Source organism: Rhinatrema bivittatum, chromosome 1 (assembly GCF_901001135.1).
Source record: "Rhinatrema bivittatum chromosome 1, aRhiBiv1.1, whole genome shotgun sequence".
Classification (NCBI taxonomy): domain Eukaryota; kingdom Metazoa; phylum Chordata; class Amphibia; order Gymnophiona; family Rhinatrematidae; genus Rhinatrema; species Rhinatrema bivittatum.
This window is the reverse complement of record NC_042615.1, coordinates 488,801,280-488,822,220: the sequence shown is the minus strand read 5'-3', so window position 1 is coordinate 488,822,220 and position 20,941 is coordinate 488,801,280. Positions and strand designations below refer to the sequence as shown.

General features: G+C 47.3%; 1 protein-coding gene across 1 annotated transcript in view; it reads right to left on the bottom strand.

Annotated features, from left to right (window-relative positions):
- Positions 1–20,941, bottom strand: part of GPKOW (G-patch domain and KOW motifs) — a 40,039-nt gene that overhangs the window by 8,598 nt on the left and 10,500 nt on the right. The window contains exons 4-5 of the mRNA XM_029608197.1: positions 6,242–6,348; positions 5,809–6,013 (exon numbers count right to left, since the gene is read on the bottom strand). Of these exons, the coding sequence (XP_029464057.1) occupies positions 5,809–6,013; positions 6,242–6,348 (312 nt within the window). The remainder of the gene's footprint in view (positions 1–5,808; positions 6,014–6,241; positions 6,349–20,941) is intronic.

Genomic DNA, 20,941 nt, shown 5'->3' with positions numbered 1-20,941 from the left:
GCCCCATTCACCTTATCCCTGAAACAGGAGACAACGACTACCTGCACCTTCAAGGAGTTAAGAGCCAAACCTTTATTCAATCCGCCTGCAAAAATTCCAGAATAAGTGCGACTTTGACCACCCGAGGGTTGACACCGCGTTCCTCGCACCACGCCTCAAACATCCTCCAGACCTGCACATACGCAGGAGAACTTCCTAGCACAGAGTAAGGTGACAATGACCATCACAGAATATCCTTGCTTCATCAGGCAAGCCCTCTCAAGGGCCAGATAGTAAGATAGAATCAAGTCAGATCTTCGTGAAGGACCGGTCTCTGCTGTAACAGGTCCCTGTGCGGTGGGAGGCATAGGGGATTCTCCACCAGGAGTCTCCACATGTCCGCATACCACAGATGCCTGAACCAATCCGGAGCTACCAGTAGGATTAGCCCCCTGTGGTGTTTGATTCTGGGAATGACCCTGCTCAGGGAAGGCATATAGCAACTCTTCTTCTGACCAGATCTGGATGAGAGCATCAATTCTCAGGGACCACGGATCTCTTCTGCGACTGAAGAATCGAGGGACCTTTGCATTGTGGGATGCGGCCAGCAGGTCAATTGATGGGAGGCCCCAATGGTCTACTATCAATTGAAATGCTTTGGCAGACAACCCACACTCTCTTGGATCCAGACTCTCCCTGCTTAGAAAGTCTGCTCTGAAGTTGTCTTTTCTTGCGATGTGGGAGGCTGAGATCATTTGTAGATGTACTTCCGCCCACTCCATCAGGAGGTCTATCTCCTGTGACACTTGTTGGCTCTTGGTTCCTCCCTGGTGGTTGATATAGGCTACTATCGTGTTGTTGTCCGACATCACGTGGATCACCAGGCCCTGTAGTCTGTGGCTGAACTGTAAAGACGCCAATCTGACTGCCCAGGCTTCCAGGCGATTGATGTGCCTCTTTTTCTGTCCACCATCCCTGGATCGTCAGCGCCTGATAGTGAGCTCCCCAGACCCAGAGACTCGCATCTGTCGTTAGAACCAGCCAGTCCAGGGAGGACAGGGACACACCCTTGTTCAGATGAGCTTCCTGTAACCACCACTGGAGGTGACAGCAAACTCCCATCGGTAGGTGGAGACTAACCAAATAGTCCTGAGACTGTGGGTTCCAACAAGATAGAGAGCATTGAAGAGAATGCATATGTGCCCTCACCCACTGCACTACTTCCAGGGCTGCCGCCATCAACCCGAGAACTTAGTGGTAGCTCCACACCGTTGGGCGTACCGTGTTCACCAACTGGCGCACCTGGTACATTAACTTCTGTATCCGTGTAGATGAAAGAAAGACTTTGTCCCACCTAGTGTCGAACTGGACTCCCAGATACACCAAGGACTGGGAAGGCTTGAGGCTGCTCTTGGCCAGGTTTACTACCCAACAGAGTTCCTGTAACAGGAAGATCACCCTGTTGGTTACCAGGAGGCTCTCTTCCACGGACTTGGCCCAGATCAGCCAATTATCCAAGTATGGGTGCACCAGGATCCTCTCTGTTCTTAACGCTGCCGCTTGGACCACCATGATCTTGGAGAAGGTTCAGGGGGCGGTGGCTAAGCCAAAGGGTAGCGCCTGAAACTGATGACGACGACCCAGCACTGCAAAGCATAGGAAACGATGGTGTTCCTGCTGGATTGGAATATGTATGTAGGCCTCTGATAGATCCAGGGAGGTTGTAAGGCCATTATCACAGAACGTAAGGACTCCACGCGAAAATGAGTTACTTGTAAGTGCCAGTTGACGTTTTTGAGGTCCAGGATGGGGCGAAAGGAATCTTCCTTCTTGAGTATGACAAAATAAATGGAATAACGCCCAGCATTTTCCTGGGGTGTAGGTACTGGGACCACAGCCCTCAACCCGAGTTGTCTTAGGAGTGTAATCTCCACTGCCTGCTTCTTGTGCTAGGAGTGGCATGGAGACATCATGAATTCATCCAGAGTTTTGCTGTGGAATTCCAGTGTATATCCTTCTCGAATGACTTCCAGTACCCATTTGCCTAATCTTGACCCACCGTTGGTAAAAGAGAGACAGGGGACCTCTTATCTCCTAGTCCCGAAGGTGGGTCGGTAAAATTGCATTGTGGGTTTCGGGACAAACCTGAACCTGCCCCTCTCTTGGGCTGTCAGGTACTAAAGGACTGGTACCTCCCAAGGGGGTCGAGGCCTCTGAAATGTTGAATTTTGGTAGGGTCGAAAACATTGGAAGCCCTTGGAACAACCCCTTATAGGCGAGGGGTGCTGTAGCTGCTTCCTCTTATCTTCCAGTAACTGGGGAACTGGAAACTCGCCTCATTTACTGGCCAGTTTTTTCAACTTGTTTCCAAATAGGAGTGATCCTTTAAAGGACATCTTTATAAGATTAGTTTTGGAAGTTGCATCAGCTGACCAGTTCTGCAGCCATAGCTGTCGTCTGGCTGCCACCACTGAGGCCACTCCTCTGGCCAAAGTATGGACTAAATCAGAGCCTCTGTCTGCTAAAAAGGCAGCAGCGTGTTCCATAACTGCTCTGGAATTCACCCCAAGTCATCAATCTCTTGAGAGAGGATCAGACACGAATGAACCACCAGAGCGCAGCAAGAAGCGATCTGTAAAGTCATTACTACAGCATCAAAAGCTTGTTTAAGGACAGACTCAATCAGTCTATGATGTGCATCTTTTAAGGCTGCTCCTCCTTCCACTGAGATAGTTGTTCGTTGAGACGGCATAGACCAGTGCATCCACTTTGAGAAAACGTTCCCTTCCCGCTGGGGTCCAGAGGGTATACAGCTTTCAATGCTCAGCCCCCTTTAAAACTTTCTTTAAAACAGATCAATCAACTCCTGGATGGCATCCATCACTGGAAAGTAGCAAGAGGCCTTCTGCAGGGAAACCAGAATGGGATTCTTCTTTGGTTCTGTCATAGAATCCGCCCCAGGAACTCCCAGCATCTTCAGGGTCTGGGAAACTAGGGCTGGTAATTAGTGTCTATAGAAAAACTGTAACATGGTCCGAAACAGTTCTAAACCAGGGGGAATTTCCCCATCTTCCAAGGAATTTGTATCCTCCTCTTCGTCCGTGCCTTCCGGGTCCCTGCCAGGGATACCCTTGGTAGGACAAGACATACCTTGGGGTCTGCCGGTAGGAATGGGAGAGGGAGGGGCCACCAGCTGAGGTTCTGTCCGGACAGGGGCAAGAGAAGCAGTAGACTGCACTTGCACAAAGGCTTGTAGCCCCTGGAAAAACTCCATCCAGGAAAAGACAGCCGGGTCCATGCCTAACCCAGGAGGTACTGGGGTGGGACCAGTTGAATTTCCCTCTCCCACAGATGAACCAGTCAAGGGGATAACTAAGGTCCGGCATACTTCCAGTTAAGGCAGTGGCCAACCCATCATCTGAATGGGAGGAGCCTGGCTTAAAAAAGCTCAAGGAGGTCAATTCTCCTTGTGCTTCCTCCAGCGTCAACATAAGTTGGAGTCCAGGTCAGACTGAGAGGCTCAAATATGGCAAGCATTGCAGAGAGCAAGGCGCTTAAGTTTTCTTGGCTGGCGGTGCCATTGGCGGCGGTAGATGTGCACTCTCTCGACTTGCGCTTAAAAATTTATGCGTACAATTTACAAGTGTCCGGGCGGGGCGCAGTGATGTGCATGCACAGCCCGTGCGCACAGATCTTCCTATATCGTGCACTTTCAAAGTTGTGCACACAGAGACATGTCCGACGTTATGTGCACAGCACGTACACAGAGCTGACGTACTGCATGTACTAACGTCCAATGGATGGCAATATGGCACGCTCACAAATGCGTGCAAGATGGCACGGACGCGGCCTACCATGAGGTGTACCAACCAAGCCTATAGTAGTGCCTAGCCCACTGGGGTCTGCTCAACCCGTTCGGAAGCCCAATTCAGTTCAGGAGGAAGCCCACTTCCTCCTGAACAATGGACACTGGCATTTCCTGGTTAAAGCATATGCTCTAACCCGTTAAATTATTCGTATCATGTTATATTTATTCTACCTGCCTCTATCTTCCTTCCAGCTTGTCTTTAAGCCTCCAAGTTTTCCATACCTTGTTGATTGTAACTTTGACTTATTCCTTTTCCTTTGTTATCTATTATTTACCAGAATTGTTACCTCAGTTTTACCCTTTGTTAAAATGTAAACCGATCCGATATGGTTATCTACTATGAAGGTCGGTATAGAAAACTGCAAAATAAATAAAATAAATAAAATTCCCCTTATCCCCAACAGAAGTGGGAATGACGTCGCTAAGGCTTGCCGAGCACAGAGACCAAGGGGAGTCCTACCAAAACTCCCTCTAATTGTCTCTGAATCTGGAGGTAATCTTCCTTTTTTTCTTTTCTTTTCTTTTTTTTTTTTTTTAACTTAGTGGCTGAGTACAGAGATGGTCTCTGGCTGCAAGGGGAGAGGGCTTTGGCCATCACTGCCATGCTCGGCTTCCTGCGCCTGCTGCCCTTCAGCTGCTTAAGCAGCAAAGTCCACACTGGGAACCGGCTATCAGACCAAGGCCCACCTCTGAGGGATCTCGGAAATTGCCTCAAGAATTCTCAACTGGGGGCGGACCTTTAGGTATCACCACAGGAGAGCAAAGCTCAATTTTCTTCAATTTAGAATGTAGAATTTCTCCTTCCAAATCCCCATAGGGAGAGGTACGTCCATCATCTGCTGGAGACGGAGAATACTAGAGAGCTGAGGTCACTGCAGGGGTATATGTACTGTGACATCAGTTTTGCAACCTGACTGCAACCTGCAACCTGACTGCATCTGCTGGCAGGGGAGCATAGCCCCATTGGTCCTGAGTTCATCTGGCTACATGCTAGGAAAATACTGTTTAAATAAAACCAACTTTAAAGCAATACACATTCCCATGGATGTTATATCCTCCTAAATACTGATGCTTAAAACCTTTTCAATCTGCATAATAAACAAAGTCCATTAAATACAAGGTACTTGTTTCATCAAATAAGGCCTCCTCAGAGGATATTTATGATGATCCATTTTTCACACTTGTGAACTTCAAAATACTTCTCCGAATCTCCTTGACCAAAACAGGCCTACAGAAGGAACCGGTGTCTGCAACAATATCTGGAGTTTGTCTATGGATCATTAATGACTCCACTGTAACCTGTGGCCCAATCCAGCCTTTCATTTGCACCTCTGGCTATTCTCTCTTTTTTTTCTTTTTTAATTTTATGCAAATTCATCACCACTAAGAGGACATCTGAAGTAAAGAAGGGAGGCAAAGCCAGTATAGCCACACTGGATGCACTCTTCCACTGACCAGAGAACCACTAAGCACCCCCCAGGGGGCTGGTTTTCAGAGGGAAGGAAGATTAACCATCATCTGACTGGCCTCCAAAAGTTTGCCCTCAGCTCAGCCCTGGCTCTTAGAATGGGGAGATCAGCCCAAAGCCGTCATCTGCAGGGCCCAGCTTCTATGTCTGCTGCAGCAGATAGATGCTACCATCTGCTGAGACAGAAAATACTCGTGAGCTTAAGACAGCACCAGACCCTTATAGGAAGAGTGAAATCAGCTTTGAGCTTTTATTCTGTCACCATTTGCTGGCAGAAGGACATAACCCACCTGTCTGTACAATAAGGAAGTGTATATTTTTTTTGATTATGGCAGTTGATTGAATTTTCTACCACCCACATCCACTCCCACCAGCTAATCTCATGGACAGCAAATCTGATAAATGTACACTTTCTTTTTTTGGATAGTGCAGCTGGATCAGAAATTTCATGTCCTGCTAAAGCCCCTCTGTATACCCCAGCACAGGGTCTCACCGTTCCATAGAGTTCCTTATGTGGTCCGCCCTCGATCTGCACGAATGCCCCGGTCACTAGCCCCTGTGGCTCATCCTCCAGCTTTTCCTCCCCCGGCTTCCGGGGCCGTTTTGGTCTGGCAGGCTCAAGATCCTTTACCGCAGACCTGTCTGCTCCGAGACCAAGACCCTTTGGACGCAACTGGTGCTCCAATGGCTTGACGTCCCTGAAAAGATGACAAGTATGCAAGTGAACACAGACATATGGGGCAAACTCACATCCCTGCTATACACACAGAACATAGGCAAGGAATGAACTCTCCATGGAGAGTCTAACAAAGAGGCCGAAAGCCTTAGAGATAGATTAATGACCTCTCCAGCTCTCCCACCCTCCAGAGCCTTCCACTAGATGCCACTGCCTCCAGGAATCTTCTCTTCCAATTTCTTGTACTCACTGTTTGAAGGTGCGTCCAATGCCTTCCCCCTCCTTCCAGCCCATCCCTCGTAACATTGCCATGCCATAGGCCTCCACTGGCACCGCCTCATAATCCACCTCTGTAGCCTGAAAGGGAAGGCAAGAGAAACTGAGCCAAAACAACGTAACAAAGAGATGGAACAAAAGAGAAACAAACAGAATGAAAGCAAGAGAGACAGAGTCACTAAGCATACCAGTGGTACCCTTACTCTCCTCTCCAGTGCAGTAGGTGCTAATGTGAGCTCTTAACCTCATCTCCAATGCTGTGTATGGTAATACAAGCTCCACTACTACTACTAGACGTATGTAGCCCTGTACCGATACATATAAGAGACTGTAAGCTCCATGGAGAAGGGACTACCTAGACATACACACAAGACAAACAAGAGACTTTAGCTTTTAAATATTAATTTAAAAAGACTTCCTCTGGGATAATTCATTTGATGTTGGTGATACAGGAATTTTGGCTTACTTTCGTGAATTCCTGAAAACATTATGGAAGGAAATTTTGAATATACCAATGTGGGAAATCTAATTTGACAGGAATTGACAAAGGTAAGTCAGAATTCCTATTTTATACTGTTTTCCTTACCAGGCTGGATCACTGGTACCTTACAAGGTGGGAAATAGTGCATCCTGAACCAACATCTTCTCATGCTATATGTCTGAGTGCATTCCCTTATCAAGGGCTTATAAAGTGGATTACACTCAGGTACTGTAGGTATTTCCCTATCCTCAGAGGATTTACAATCTGACTGGGTCATTTAGCATTAAGATGGGTTTTAATGCTGGAAATAACTACACCTTATTGCAAATGTCGATTCGGGCAGGAGAATTCATTTGGAGTGATGACAGGTAAAAGAGGAGTTGATTTGTACAATGCACTCTCTACCTAAGCTTGATTGAAGCTAGGTAAGAGTGCATCAAGTTACTAAGAGGATACATTGTTCAAATCAACTCCTCTTGTATTTTTCATCACTCCAAATGACAGAAAATCTTCACTGATGTCAACTTTGCTGTTCGTATCTCTGACTGTGTATGTAAAACTGCCCCCCAAAACCTACCCCACCCCCCAAACCTTACCCCAAGTTAAAAGTGCCCCCTCTTACAGTGGTATAAATAGTAAATTTACATACTGGTCTCTACTCTCTGTACTTGAACCAGTGCTTTTTAATATATTTATAAATGATCTGGAAAGGGGTACGACGAGGGAGGTGATCAAATTTGTGGATGACACAAAATTATGCAGAGTAGTTAAATCTCAAGCAGATTGTGATAAATTGCAGGAGGACCTTGGGAGATTGAAAGATTGGGCTTCCAAATGGCAGATGAAATTTAATGTGGATAAGTGCAAGGTGATGCATATAGGGAAAAATAACCCATGCTGCAGTTACACGATGTTAGGTTCCATATTAGGAACTACCACCCAGGAAAGAGATCTGGGCGTCATTGTGCATAACACATTGAAATCGTCAGCTCAGCGTGCTGTGGCAGTCATAGGAACATAAGAAATTGCCATACTGAGTCAGACCAAGGGTCCATCAAGCCCAGCATCCTGTTTCCAACAGTGGCCAATCCAGGCCATAAGTACCTGGCAAGTAGTGAAGGTACAAAAAAGGGCGACCAAAATGACAAAGGGGATGGAACAGCTCCCCTATGAGGAAAGGCTAAAGAGGTTAGGACTTTTCAGCTTGGAGAAGAGACGGCTGAGGGGGGATATGATAGAGGGGTTTAAAATCATAAAAGGTCTAGAACGGGTAAATATGAATCGGTTATTTATTTATTTTTATTGAATTTTGAAAATGAAGCAAGATATTAACTTGTATCAGAAATTGAGATACTAGACAAAAAATAATTACTTCATACATAACAAAGAACATTTTAACTATCTCATTATAAAAGAAAGGAATAGGGGAGACCAAGAGGTTTACTGAACGATTAAAAGGAAATAAAAAGGAAAAAGTCAATTACTAAGTTACCCCCTACATTAATTATAATTAAGTGCCGAGACCCCTCGGAAAGAAAAAAATAATTTAGGAGTGAGAGTCCAGGAAAGCTTGTAACTGAGACGGCTCAAAAAACAAATATTTAGAATTCTGAAATTTAATCAAACATTTGCAGGGATACCTTAAACTCTGGAATTTGTTGCCAGAGGATGTGGTTAGTGCAGTTAGTGTAGCTGGGTTTAAAAAAGGTTTGGATAAGTTCTTGGAGGAGAAGTCCACTAACTGCTATTAATCAAGTTTACTTAGGGAATAGCCACTGCTATTTCCGGCATCAGTAGTATGGGATCTTCTTAGTGTTTGGGTATTTGCCAGGTACTTGTAGCCTGGATTGGCCACTGTTGGAAACAGGATGCTGGGCTTGATGGACCCTTGGTCTGACCCAGTATGGCAATTTCTTATGTTCTAAATTACCAGCATCCAGCTGCTTCCTCCCACCAAAACAACGCCATTATGCATACGCGCCAAAGAACACACATAATATACGTCCCTAGATGGGAACTTATTGCAGTCGCACTTGGATGACATCACCCGCCTCTAGTTATTTAAACCCACTCAGTCCTGTATTCCTTGCCTTGGCAACAGTTCTTTTGAATGACCTACTCCTCAGTGCATGTTTCTTGTCCCTGCATTCTCTGCCAGTGTTCCTGCTCTCTGCTGTGGTTCTGTTTTCTGGTCTGCCTCCCCTGTCCAGTCCTGGTCCTCTCTGTTGTGGCTTGCCCGTGTCCTCATCCTATCTCCCTTGGGTTGACTTTCTGGTTTGACCTCGGCTTGTTCTCTGACCCTCATATGATTGTCTCCTGGACCTGTCCCTTGTTTTGGACCTCATCTTTGCTTGTCTGTTGCCTGCTCCAACCACTGGAACTCACTGTCTGCTATGACTTCTGGCCTGCCTACTGGACCTCACGGTCTGCTCTCTGCCCTGCCTACTGGATCTCACTGTCTGCTCTCTGCCCTGCCTACTGGATCTCGCAGTCTGCTCTCTGCCCTGCCTACTGGATCTCGCGGTCTGCTCTCTGCCCTGCCTACTGGATCTCACTGTCTGCTCTCTGCCCTGTCTACTGGATCTCACTGTCTGCCATGACCTCTGGCCCGTCTACTGGATCTGCTGTCTGCCATGACTTCTGGCCTATCTACTGGATTTTGCTGTCTGCTGCCTACCCCGACCGTTGTCTTGACCTGGATTCTTGCTCTTTGGTTATTATCCCAGGGACCCTCCTAAGACCTGCCAGCTGTTAGAACCCAAGGGGCTCAAACTATGGGGGAGACAGTTGGTATAGGTGAAGCTCCAGTTAGTCCCAATCAAGCTAAGTCTGCCAGTTGTCGGTGTGGGCCATATGGACTCGCTCTACCGACTGTGCTAACCACACCACAGCCCAAGGATTCACTTTCCCAACACAGTGATTTTTATAGTATCCTCCTGAGCCAACTGGAAAACCTTTTACAAACAGAATTATATGCTCTATTAATAGATACATCTACAAGATTTGGGTAAAAAGTTACGAGTTGCTTAGAATACTCCTCCTTTCTCAGGAATCTGTCAACTTCCAGGCCACAGACTTGAGATGAATTATGTCCAGATGACACATGGGTCCTGATGCAGCAGGCCCTAGCACAAAGGCAGATGCCATGTGGATGGAGTGGTCAGAATCACTTCCACTTTTGATTCTTGTATCTAGTGTTTACTTTAATTCAATTCTTCATTTTTTTCCCTGTCCTGTAGGCAACCAGATGCCTTACAAAAATACAATTATTAAAAACAAAAAGACAACACAAAATTAATCAGCAGAACAATATAGGAAAATTGGTTCTTATTTACTAATTTTCATTCCTCTAGTACTACAGATCAGTCCAGACTCCTGGGTTTTGCCTCCCTGCCAGCAGATGGAGACCGTGTACCACCTGCAGTCCCTCAGTAATGACCTGTATTCAAGCCAAGATGACAATAACAAACAAATTTCTAAGCAAACTTCCAAGAAAACTCCCTCCCCTCCAACAAGCCGGAAGAAGGTGAAGTTGCTCAAAAACACAATGGAAAACTCATTTCCCAAATTTAACATAAGCGATCAGTATTGAAAACCTCCAACTCCGCAATAGTACAAGCGGTGGACTCCACCCCCCCCCCCCAGTAAACGGATGGGTCTCTGGATTAATATGTGGTACAAAAGGAACGAAAATTAGCAGGTAAGAACCAATTTTCCTTTCCCTGGATCAGTCCAAACTCCTGGGATGCACTTAAGCACCCCTTAACTCGGGGTGGGAGGAGGGGGGGGGGGGGGGAAACGGACCTGGAGAGATCCGTTTGTAGAACACTCACCGAAGCACACGAAAGCCGGAACCCCGACATCCAAGCGATAATGCCTAGCAAAAGTGTGCAATGACTTCCCAGCTGCCACCAAGCAAATTTCATGCTGAGACACCTGTTGTGACTCAGCCCAGAAAATCGCCCAAGAAAGTGTCAAGTGCACCCCTAAACCCCCCTGGCAGTGGGCGGTAAGTCGACTCGATCACTTCTATCAGCCACCGCAGAATTATAGCCCTAGAAGCCTTACTTCCCTTCTTTGGACCACTCCACAGTAAAGAGGTGATCCGATCTACGGAAATCATAAGTGACCTTTATATACCTCAGTAATGTAAGCCTCCCATCTAAGAGCCTATGCTCTCCCACATGAGGTGTAGAGGAATCCAAATCCGGAAAAGCTGGAAGCTCCACTGTCTGACTAAGATGGAACGCCGAGACTAACTCAGGCAGAAAAGGCAGCACCATGCATAAAGATACCCCCCCGAATCTGATATCTGTAGGGAGGGACAACAGCACCTGGAGATCCGAAATTCTCCTGACTGAACAAATAGCCACCAAGAAAACCACTTTAAGAATCAAGTCCTTAACTGTAGCTCTCTTTAGTGGGTCAAACTGAGCCTCACACAATCCTCTAAGGCAGGGGTCAGGAACCTTTTTGGCTGAGAGAGCCATAAACGCCACATATTTTAAAATGTAATTCCATGAGAGCCATACAATATGTTTAAAACTAAATACAAGTAAATGTGTGCATTTTATGTAAGATCACACTTTTAAAGTACAATAAGTCTCTGAAAATATTACACCAGGCCTTAAGACACCAATACATCTCCTATTAGGAAAACGGACCAAGTCAGGCTGCTATAGAGTCCTACACAGAAACTACACGCCAGCAGAAAACCTCACCTGAATCACGTGCTGTCCCTCACCTAACATAGAATAAAGAGACCAAAACGCATAACAAGAAGCATGCAGACAAAAACTGAATTGGAAACTGCAACAAGCCAGAGTCTCTGTATGCAGTGTAACAAAGGAAAAAAGAAACATCACACATCCTTATAAAACAAATCAAGAAATATAAAATCATCAGCAGTAAAACTGTACTAACAAAAAGAACATATTTCGAAACAGCTGATGAGTGGAATATCCAATAATTAAAAACTCATATAAAACATTTCCAGATACCAACAAAATATTTCAAAATAGCAGACACAAAGACCCAGTAATGAAAAATAATAAGGATACAAACATTTTTTTGCTCTGCATACCTGGGAACGTTTGATATCCAGGTGTCCTGAGATTGTTCTGAATTAGCAGGAGGTGGGGTGGTTTGCTTGGAACTTTCTCCTCTCTCAGTCACATACCAGCGCTCTCTCTCACACTGGCTCTCAATGACACACCTATACACACATGCTCTCAGTCACTCACATATACAAATGTTTTTTCTCTCTCACTTATATAGGCTCTTAATTACACATTTACACACATGCTGTCTATCTTTTCACGCTTACACACACACAGGCTTTCAATCACATAAATACATGCTGTCTTTTTCTCTCACACACAGACTCTCATTCACATGCTTACAAACATGTCCTCTCTTTCTCTCATTTACACACAGGCTCTCAATCACATACTCACATGCTCCCTCACCTAAATCAGCTCTCAATCACACACAGACACACATGCTCTCTCTCTCTCATTTAAACACAGGCTCTCAATCACATACTCACATGCTCCATCACCTAAACCAGCTGTCAATCAGACACAGACACACATGATCTCTCTCTTACTTATACACACAGGCTCTTAATCATACATACACATGATCTCTCTCACACACAAAGGATCTCAATCATACACACACACTCTTTCAAACAAACAGGTTTTCAATTACAAACTTACACATACAGGTTCCCAATGGTAAACTTATATTCATGCTCTCTCTCTCACAGGCAGGATCTCAATCACAGACATACTCTCTTTCACATACACAGGCTCTCAGTCATTCACATACATGCAATCTCTCACTCACACACACAGGATCTCAAACACACATGCTTGCTCGCTCATTCACTCTCCCCCCCCCCCCCCCCGGGAACTCGCGGCAGCAGCAGCCACCTCCCAACGCTAACCTCCTTCATTTTCAGCCCTCGCGGAGGCGAAGGCGGAGTCCCATCGGCCGCGGTTGAAGATTTTCATTTTCCTCCGAGCCGCGCTGCAGTCTTCTTCCCGCGCAGGCACCCGATGCTCTCCACTTCCTCTTCCGGGCCGCGGGAAGAAGAGAGCACCGGCGTGCTCTCTTCTTCCCGCGGCCCGGAAGAGGAAGTGGAGAGCATCGGGTGCCTGCGCGATGACTCCAGCGCTGGCACCCGGCTGACACCCGATGACTCCCGCGCCGGCACCCGGATGACTCCAGTCGGCGTGCTCTCTTCTCCTCCCCCCCCCCCCCCCCCGCGGCCCGGAAGAGGAAGTGGTGAGCATCGGGTGCCTGCGCGGAAGAAGAGACCACGCTAGTGTGGTCTCTTCTTCCCGCGCAGGCACCCGATGCTCTCCACTTCCTCTTCCGGGCCGCGGGGGGGGGGGGAGGAGAAGAGAGCACGCCGGTGCCGCTGACTCCAGCTGTCCTGCCGCGTTCCGCCCGGGCTGACAGCATTTTAAGCCCGGGCGGGGGAGGACCGGGGAGCAGCTGGGTCAGCGGGGAACCGCGAAGTATGGCGACACTTGTCTGCGAGCCAGATGCAGCCCTCAAAAGAGCCATATCTGGCTCGCGAGCCATGGGTTCCCGACCCCTGCTCTAAGGACTAGATTCAGATTCCAAGACAGACAAATGTTCCGCACCCAACGACGCAAGTTCTTAGCTCCCCGAAGGAACTGTTTAACATCCGGATGTGCGGACAGAGGATACCCTTACACCTTACCCTGGAGAAAACCCAATGTTGCTACCTGGACTCTCAGAGAATTAAAGGCCAGTCCCTTGACAGAGAACTTTCTGTGGAAAAGCCAAAATATGACACAATTGCCTGTTCACAGCAGACCAGAACTCGAAGATCCTCCAAATTTGCACATTCGTTAAGGATGTAGAAGGTCGCCTAGCCTGCAATAAGGTGGAAATAACCACTTTGTAATATCCCCTCCATCTCAGTCGTCTCCTCTCAGAAGCGAAGCTGTGAGACAGAAGTGAGCCTCTTGTCCTGAAAATATTAGGCCCTGGTGGAAAAGAGTCAACCGATGTCCAAACCTCAGGGGCATCTATGGCCATGTTGATCACATCAGGGAAGCATGGTCAATGTGGCCATTCTGGAGCTACCAGGATCACGTTGCCGGATGTTTCTCTATCCGCTGTAATCTCCTTGTCCACCAGGGGCCATGGAAGGAAGACAAAGAAAAATCCCTCAAGTCTCCAGCAGCACCAGTACCCAGATTCCTTCCGTAACGTGTTCTGTTCAGCAGCTATAAAACCGCGATGCCTTGGTGTTCTCTTTGATCGGGATACCCCCATCTTCCGTGAATGAGACACATCGCTGCCTCCGACCACTCCCATTCCCTGGGGTCTAACTTTCTCCAACTGAGAAAATTCACCTGTTGTTCACTCTGGCAATGAGAGACACTGTCAACCACTCCAAATACTGCTCTACCTAGAGAATCAACTCCTGGGCCTCTCGAGCCACTGCCTGATTCTTGGTTCTACTTTGACGGTTGATGTGGGCCACCATCATCACCATCCTATTATCGTCTGATAGGATCTGAACTAGATGGCCGCATAACCTTGGCAAACAGGGAAGCAACGCGAAATGCACCGCTCTCGCATCTAACCAACTGATAGACCATGAGGCCTCCTGTTTCAACCACTGGCCCCGTGCTGACTGATCTTGCCACACAGCCCTCCATCCAGAGAGGTTTACATCGATGGTGACTATTACCCAATTCGGAACCTCCAATTCTGACCATGCTCAAGACTGGTGCAAGTAAGCATTCACGAAAGACTGTCCCTGGCTTCCCCCTCTAACAGAGGAGGAAGATGAAATTCTTCCATTAACGGATTTCAGTAGAAGAGAAGAGCCCACTGCAGAGGCCGCATTTGTGCGAATGTCCAATTCATTAATTCCAATGTCGATGCCATAGAACCCATGACCTGTAAATAGTTCCAGATCCTGGGCACCAAAAGCTCTAGAAGAAGCCTAATCGGACTCTGCAATTTCAGCAATCCTTCTCCATCAGTGTGTTGAATTGAACTCCCAGGTAACTCCAGAGTTTGAAAGAGGTCTAAATAGCTTGTTGCTAGGTTCAACACCCACCCTAGAGATTTCAAGCACATTGCTACCTTTTGTACTGACTGTCAACAGAGGTCCTCTGATTTTGCACGAATGAACCAGTTATCCAGACATAGATGCATCAACACACTCTCCTTCTGCAATGTCGCCGTCCCCATCACCATTACCTTGGTGAAGGTACATGGAGCCATTGCCAGCCGAAGGGAAGGGCCCGAAACTGAAAATGTACCTTTAGGATCATGAACCTCAGGAATCTCTGAAGCTGTAGCCTGGCTATTTGCAGATATGCCTCTTTCAAGGCAAGAGATGCCAAAAACTCTCCCTTGTGTACCACCGTTATGACGGACCTCAGAGTTTCCATCGGAAATGGGGAACCTTGAGAGCTGCATTTACTTTCTTTAAATCCAATATTTCTTGAATTGGATACAGGGAAAAGAAACAGAACGCTTAACTTAAAACTGTCTTTCAGTTACACCAAGCATGTTCAGGGTCTGAGCCAACAAACTCAGCAAGACATCCCTGTGAAGAAAAAAAAAAATCTCAGCAGAGCCCAAAGAGGCTCAAATCATATGCAATTTATCCCACTTCTAGAGATGAGAATGCCAATTCCCCATTGGAATCCTCCAATATCTCATGATCCAATCCCATTAAACAATACCAGGGACAGCCTCCTTGCAGCATATGTCCGCTTTGACTGACAAATGGGAGGTCCAAGTACACAATCCCTACATAATAGGTTGCTTCGACTTTGCTGGGCGCCCCCTGCAGAAAGGTCTGCAAGTCCTGGAAACATTCCACCCAGGAGGAGAGGGATGGATCTATACTGAAGCCCATAGGCCCAAACTTGCTCCCTCCAACCTTTCGCCCTCGGGAACAAGGAAGGAGGAGAACGGACCTTTGCCTCGCCTCCCACTCCCCTTCAGAAAAACCATAGGCAGAGGGGATGTCGCAACATGGGCAAAAGCTGTAGTAGTCAAATCGCTTTGAGCATCTAAATAGCACTGTTACAAACAGAAAGAGAGTGAGGACTGAATTGCTATCAGATGGCAAGCCTCACATCCCCAGCACCTAGATCTCCTGAACTTCGGATCTAGGCGGCCTCCTGCATGCATACCAATTCCATCTGGGCGTACCTGCATACCCCCCCCCCAGGATGCGTGCAATTACGCGCTCAAGATTAGGTCATGGTCGTACACACACAAGTACATTGGCTAATATGTGCTCATATAGGCCATGGTTGTACATATATGAGTACCCGTGTAAATACATGCTCCAGTCTAGGTCGCAGCCTTACACGCACAAGTACCAATGCAAATATGCGCTCAAGTCTAGGCCGCAGACGTACGTGCTCAAATCTAGGCCTTGGCCTTCCATGCACAGGTCCCTGCGCATGCAACCGCCACACGGTGAGAATGCGCGCACACCCCTATATACACAGGAAAAGAACCACTGCTGCAGCCTACCACGTGGCTAAGCAAAGCCTGCCTGTACCTTCAGTGCATTTAGGCCTATATCCGTTTTTGCCACCCGCAGCGAAGAGCAGGGGGGGAGAAGAGGCCGCAGAGAAGGGAGCCCCCCCGAGTGCCTATTGCCTACTTTTTATCTTTTTTAAATGTTTATGGGTGCTTGTCTCCTTTAAATGGCAGCTCTCACCCGATTCGAGGCTGTAGCGAGGTTCCGACTTCTGTGCCCCCTCTTCGCTTCCCCGCTGATGTTTGCACGGCAAAATGGCGGCCAGTGAAAAGCTGAGCCCAGGCTGTACGTTCCCTCAGCTCCCCTACCCCTCCGCAAACTGCTCCTCTTACATTTTGTGGATTTCCAGAGGCAACAACTCCTGCCCGATCAGATGTTGCGGCAGGATTCGGGGTAGTAAGAATTTAGGGTGGCGAGATCGGTGGTCCGGGGGGAAGCTGTGCACAAATCTCAGATACCCACAGCTATCCTATGTCGCCCTGACATTTTTTTGTTTCTTGTCCTGCTGCAAAATGGCAGTCAGGGGAGAAGGCAGAGTGGGGACTTCAAACTATTGCAGCTCTCCCTTCCCGCGGCAAAACAGTGTTCCTGTGTTTCCCCTTTTATGTCCCATCAACTCTGGCCTGATCTGGTGCTGCGGCCGGGTTCTTACTTGGATTTATATATTTTCTTTTCCCCGCAGCGAAAATGGCGGTCAGGGAGAAGCAAACGCAAATTGCTCTCCTGTCCCGCGGCGATCAGCGCTCCTTTTCCCCTGATTTTGTCCGCTATTCTTGCCCAAACTTGTGCTGTGGCAGGATTCGGGTTTTTGTAAATTTTCAAGGCAAAAATGTTGTTCAGGGAAAAAGCTGAGTGGGAGCTTCAATAGCTAGCAACCACCCCGTCTCGCGGCGAACAGCGCCCCCCAAGGTCTGAAGAGCTTCTCAACAAGCTCATGTCTCTTGACAGGCTGAGAATCCATGGAGACTGGGGCCAAGAGCCAGCATTCCCTGCTGCTTGCTCTGCTAAACAAGCTATGTACAAAAGCACATTAAAACCAGCAGAAGATCTCTACCAGACCAGTGACTCCTCATTAGTGCAATTGCCTCTCTGCACCTCCGCGGGACAGGGAACTGCCGGCACTAGTTGAGGAACCGATTCCCTGCCTCTGCCATCAACACTGTTAGGGAGTCGAAAACAGCTGCCATTTCTGCACTGACAGGGAAAGCCTCAGTGCTAGAACCAGTCACCCGCGAGGCTTGTTCTACCAGTGAGGCCATGCTCGACACAGACCCCCGAACACCATGCTGATTTTGCCGCACGTGTATGCTGTTCCTCCCCGCACACACGGTACCACCAGCACCTCAACTGAAAGCAGAGGGAACAGTCCCTCAGCGTCACGGAGCCAACACCTGATCTCCTCCACAGGCAGAGAAGCTGCTGAAAAACCCCATTGCTGAGCTCCCCTGGAACCCCAATGCTGCAAGATTCCTCTAACTAGTTCCTTGTTCTCTTTTATTTTATTTTTTTTACTCTCTGAGAACAAATAAGATACATAGAAGCCAATACTCTCCTTTGGTGTAGAGGTTCCGGTTCCAGGAGCACAGGCCACAAGGCAGATCAGAAAAGAGCTAGACCAGTTGCTATATTCATCCCCTTTCACCAAATTTTAGTGACCCAGCCCAGGATAACCATATAAAAGGGATACTTCCCTGCTCCACCGGGCTTACAATGCAGAAATGCCAGCAGGGTCCTCCGCTGTCTCCTGAGGGATGAGGGACCTGGACCACCAGATGTCCACCTCAAGGACCTCCGGACCGAGCTGTCAGAAAGTCACCAACCCCATGTTCGTCCACCTCAAACCAGGGGGGGTGGCCCCACCAGGACCTCACAACCCTCTGGGAGGATCCAGAAATGTTCTTGTCTTTTAATCTTTTTTTTTTCTCTCTCTCTCTCTCTTCAGATTGTAGGTTTTACACCATCTACCATCTGCTGGAGACAGAGAAATACTGAGGGACTGCAGGTGGCACACTTAGTTATATTCAGTGTCAATGAAACTTTTTCTGTCTCCGTCTGCTGGCAGGGAGGCAAAACTTAGGAGTCTGGATCATTCTGGGTTCATATAGGGCATTGCGAGTAGTGCCCATCCTGCTTGCGGACAAGAGAGGCAGACTCGGCAGCCTGCAAGCCGCACCTTTATTTGTATGTGTGCATGAGATAGAGAGAAGGAGACTGTGTGAGGGAGTGTGTGTGAGTGCGTGAGAGAGAGAGAAAGGGAACCTGTATAAGGGTGTATGTTCCAGAAAGAGAGGGGACCTGTGTGAAGGGGGGTGGAGTGTGTGTGTGTGTGTGTGTGTGCAAGACAGAGAGTGTCTATATGAGAAAGAGACAGAGGGAAGGTTTGTGTGAGTGTGTGAAAGAGAGAGGGAGCCTTCATGAGGGAATGTGTATGAGTGTGAAAGAGAGAGAGGGAGCTTGTAAGAGGGTGCGTGTGTGAGTGAGAGGGACTGTGTGTGTATGTACAAGAGAGTGATGGTGTTAATGAGAGGGAGGGAAACTTTGTAAATGTATATGTGTGAATAAGACAAGGAACCTAAGTGTGTGTATGAGAAAAGGGGCCTGTGAGTGAATAATGGCATGTGTATGTGAGGGAGAGAGCATGTGAGAGCGAGAGAGCAAGTATGTGTGCATGTATAGGACAGCCTTTGTGCAATGGTGTGTGAGAAAGAACAAAAGTGTATAATTATGGGTGGGTATATGAAAGAAAGGTGAAAGTGTGTGCACAACCACCCCCACTTCCCACCCCATCAACTAATCCATGACAATCTCAGGGCATCTGGAGATCAAAAGTTCCCAGGTAGTTTTGGTAGTTTTAATCACTGGGTGTTAATATTTGATGTGCGTGCTGTTTTTCAATTTTTGTTTTGGAGCTAGAACTTTTTTTTTGCGTTTTTAATTATTGGATGTCACTATTTGACTGCTATTTTGAAATATTCCTTTTATTAGTGTGGTTTAACTATTATTGTTTTATATTTCATTTTATTGTTGCATAATTTTTACTTGTGTTTGGGAAAGGGAGTTCGGGGCCAGGGCCTGGACTTGAGGGGGGGGGGGGGGGCACGCAAGGTAGAAGGTTCGCCTAATACCCTTGCACAGAGCTTGAACCCTCAGTGAATTCACCTTTAATCCTTTGTCTGGTCTGTCCTAGAGCAATTTCAAAATAGTGGCCATCTTGTGCTTTAACAAAGTAGCAGTTTCTTCTGCCTATACCACCTTTCTAAAGTCCTCCAAATTCTGATATGTCAATGAGGTGGAAATCTTCCTTGGTCTCAACAGTCTCCTCTTTTCAAGAGCCATGCTGTAAGATAAAATGGTGTTGGATCCTCCACAGTTACAAGCCATTGGCCAATAGACCCTGGTTGAATCTTAGTAGCTCCGATTCACATACCTTGGGCAACCTGCCCAATCTGGGGCTACCAAGATAACTGTCTCCAAAGGGTCTGCGATCCTCCTCAGTACTCTTTCCACTATTGGCCAAGGTGGGAATATGTATGTGTCTCAGCCACCTTTGTGTCAGTGTGTCTATCCCCCTTGGCTCCTAATTCTTTTCTTTAGTTGAAGAATTATTTCGCTTTGGCATTTTTGTGTATAGCTATTTGACCTCACTGGGACACATCCATTTGTCCACTGTTTGACTGAAGACTTATTTGGCTAGTTCCCACTCCCCTGGGTCTAGAATCCGTCAGCTTAGGAAGTCTGCCTGTATATAGGAAAGATGGTTATCATCTGCTAATTTTTTTCCTGTAGTACCACAGATCAGTCCAGACTCCTGGGTTTTGCCTCCCTACCAGCAGATGGAGACAGAGAAAAGTTTACTGACTCCCAGCCTCAAGTGCCACCTATAGTTCCTCAGTATTCAACTGTATCAAAGCCCAAGATAATAAAATTCATAAAAAAAACTCTACCCTATTCACAAGCTGCATTATAGAAAATCAGAAAATAGAATGAGCGGATGACTCTCCCCCTCCAAAGATCGGACGGGTTCTGGTCTGATCTGTGGTACAAAAATTAGCAGGTAAGAACCAATTTTCCTTTCCCTGTACATATCCAGATCAGTCCAGACTTTTGGGATGTACCCAAGCTCCCTACTCTGGGTGGGACCTGGAGAGTCCCGCTCACAAAACACTCTCGCCAAAGGATCAAGAACCTGTATCTCCCACATCCAGATGACAGTGTCTTGCAAAAGTATGCTGTGACTTCCAAGTCGCTGCCCTGCATATCTCTTGAGGAGAAACTAGCTGAGCCTCCGCCCACGAAGCAGCCCGAGAGCGCGTCAAATGAGAACATAACCCCTCAGGAACTGGACGACCTTTGGATATGTAGATCGACCCAATAGCCTCCTTAAGCCACGCACAATGGTAGCCTTAAACACCTGCATACCTCTTTTCAGACCACTCCATAGGACAAAAGTTGATCCAACCTTCGAAAATCATTAGTAACTTTCAGATATGTTATTAATGCCCTGCTTACATACAAAAACTTAAGCTCTCACGCGTGGAGAGCAGAAGCGTCCACCTCTGGAAAAGCTGGAAGCTCTACTGTCTGATTCATGTGAAACGCCAAAACTACCTTCAGTAAAAAAGAAGGTACCA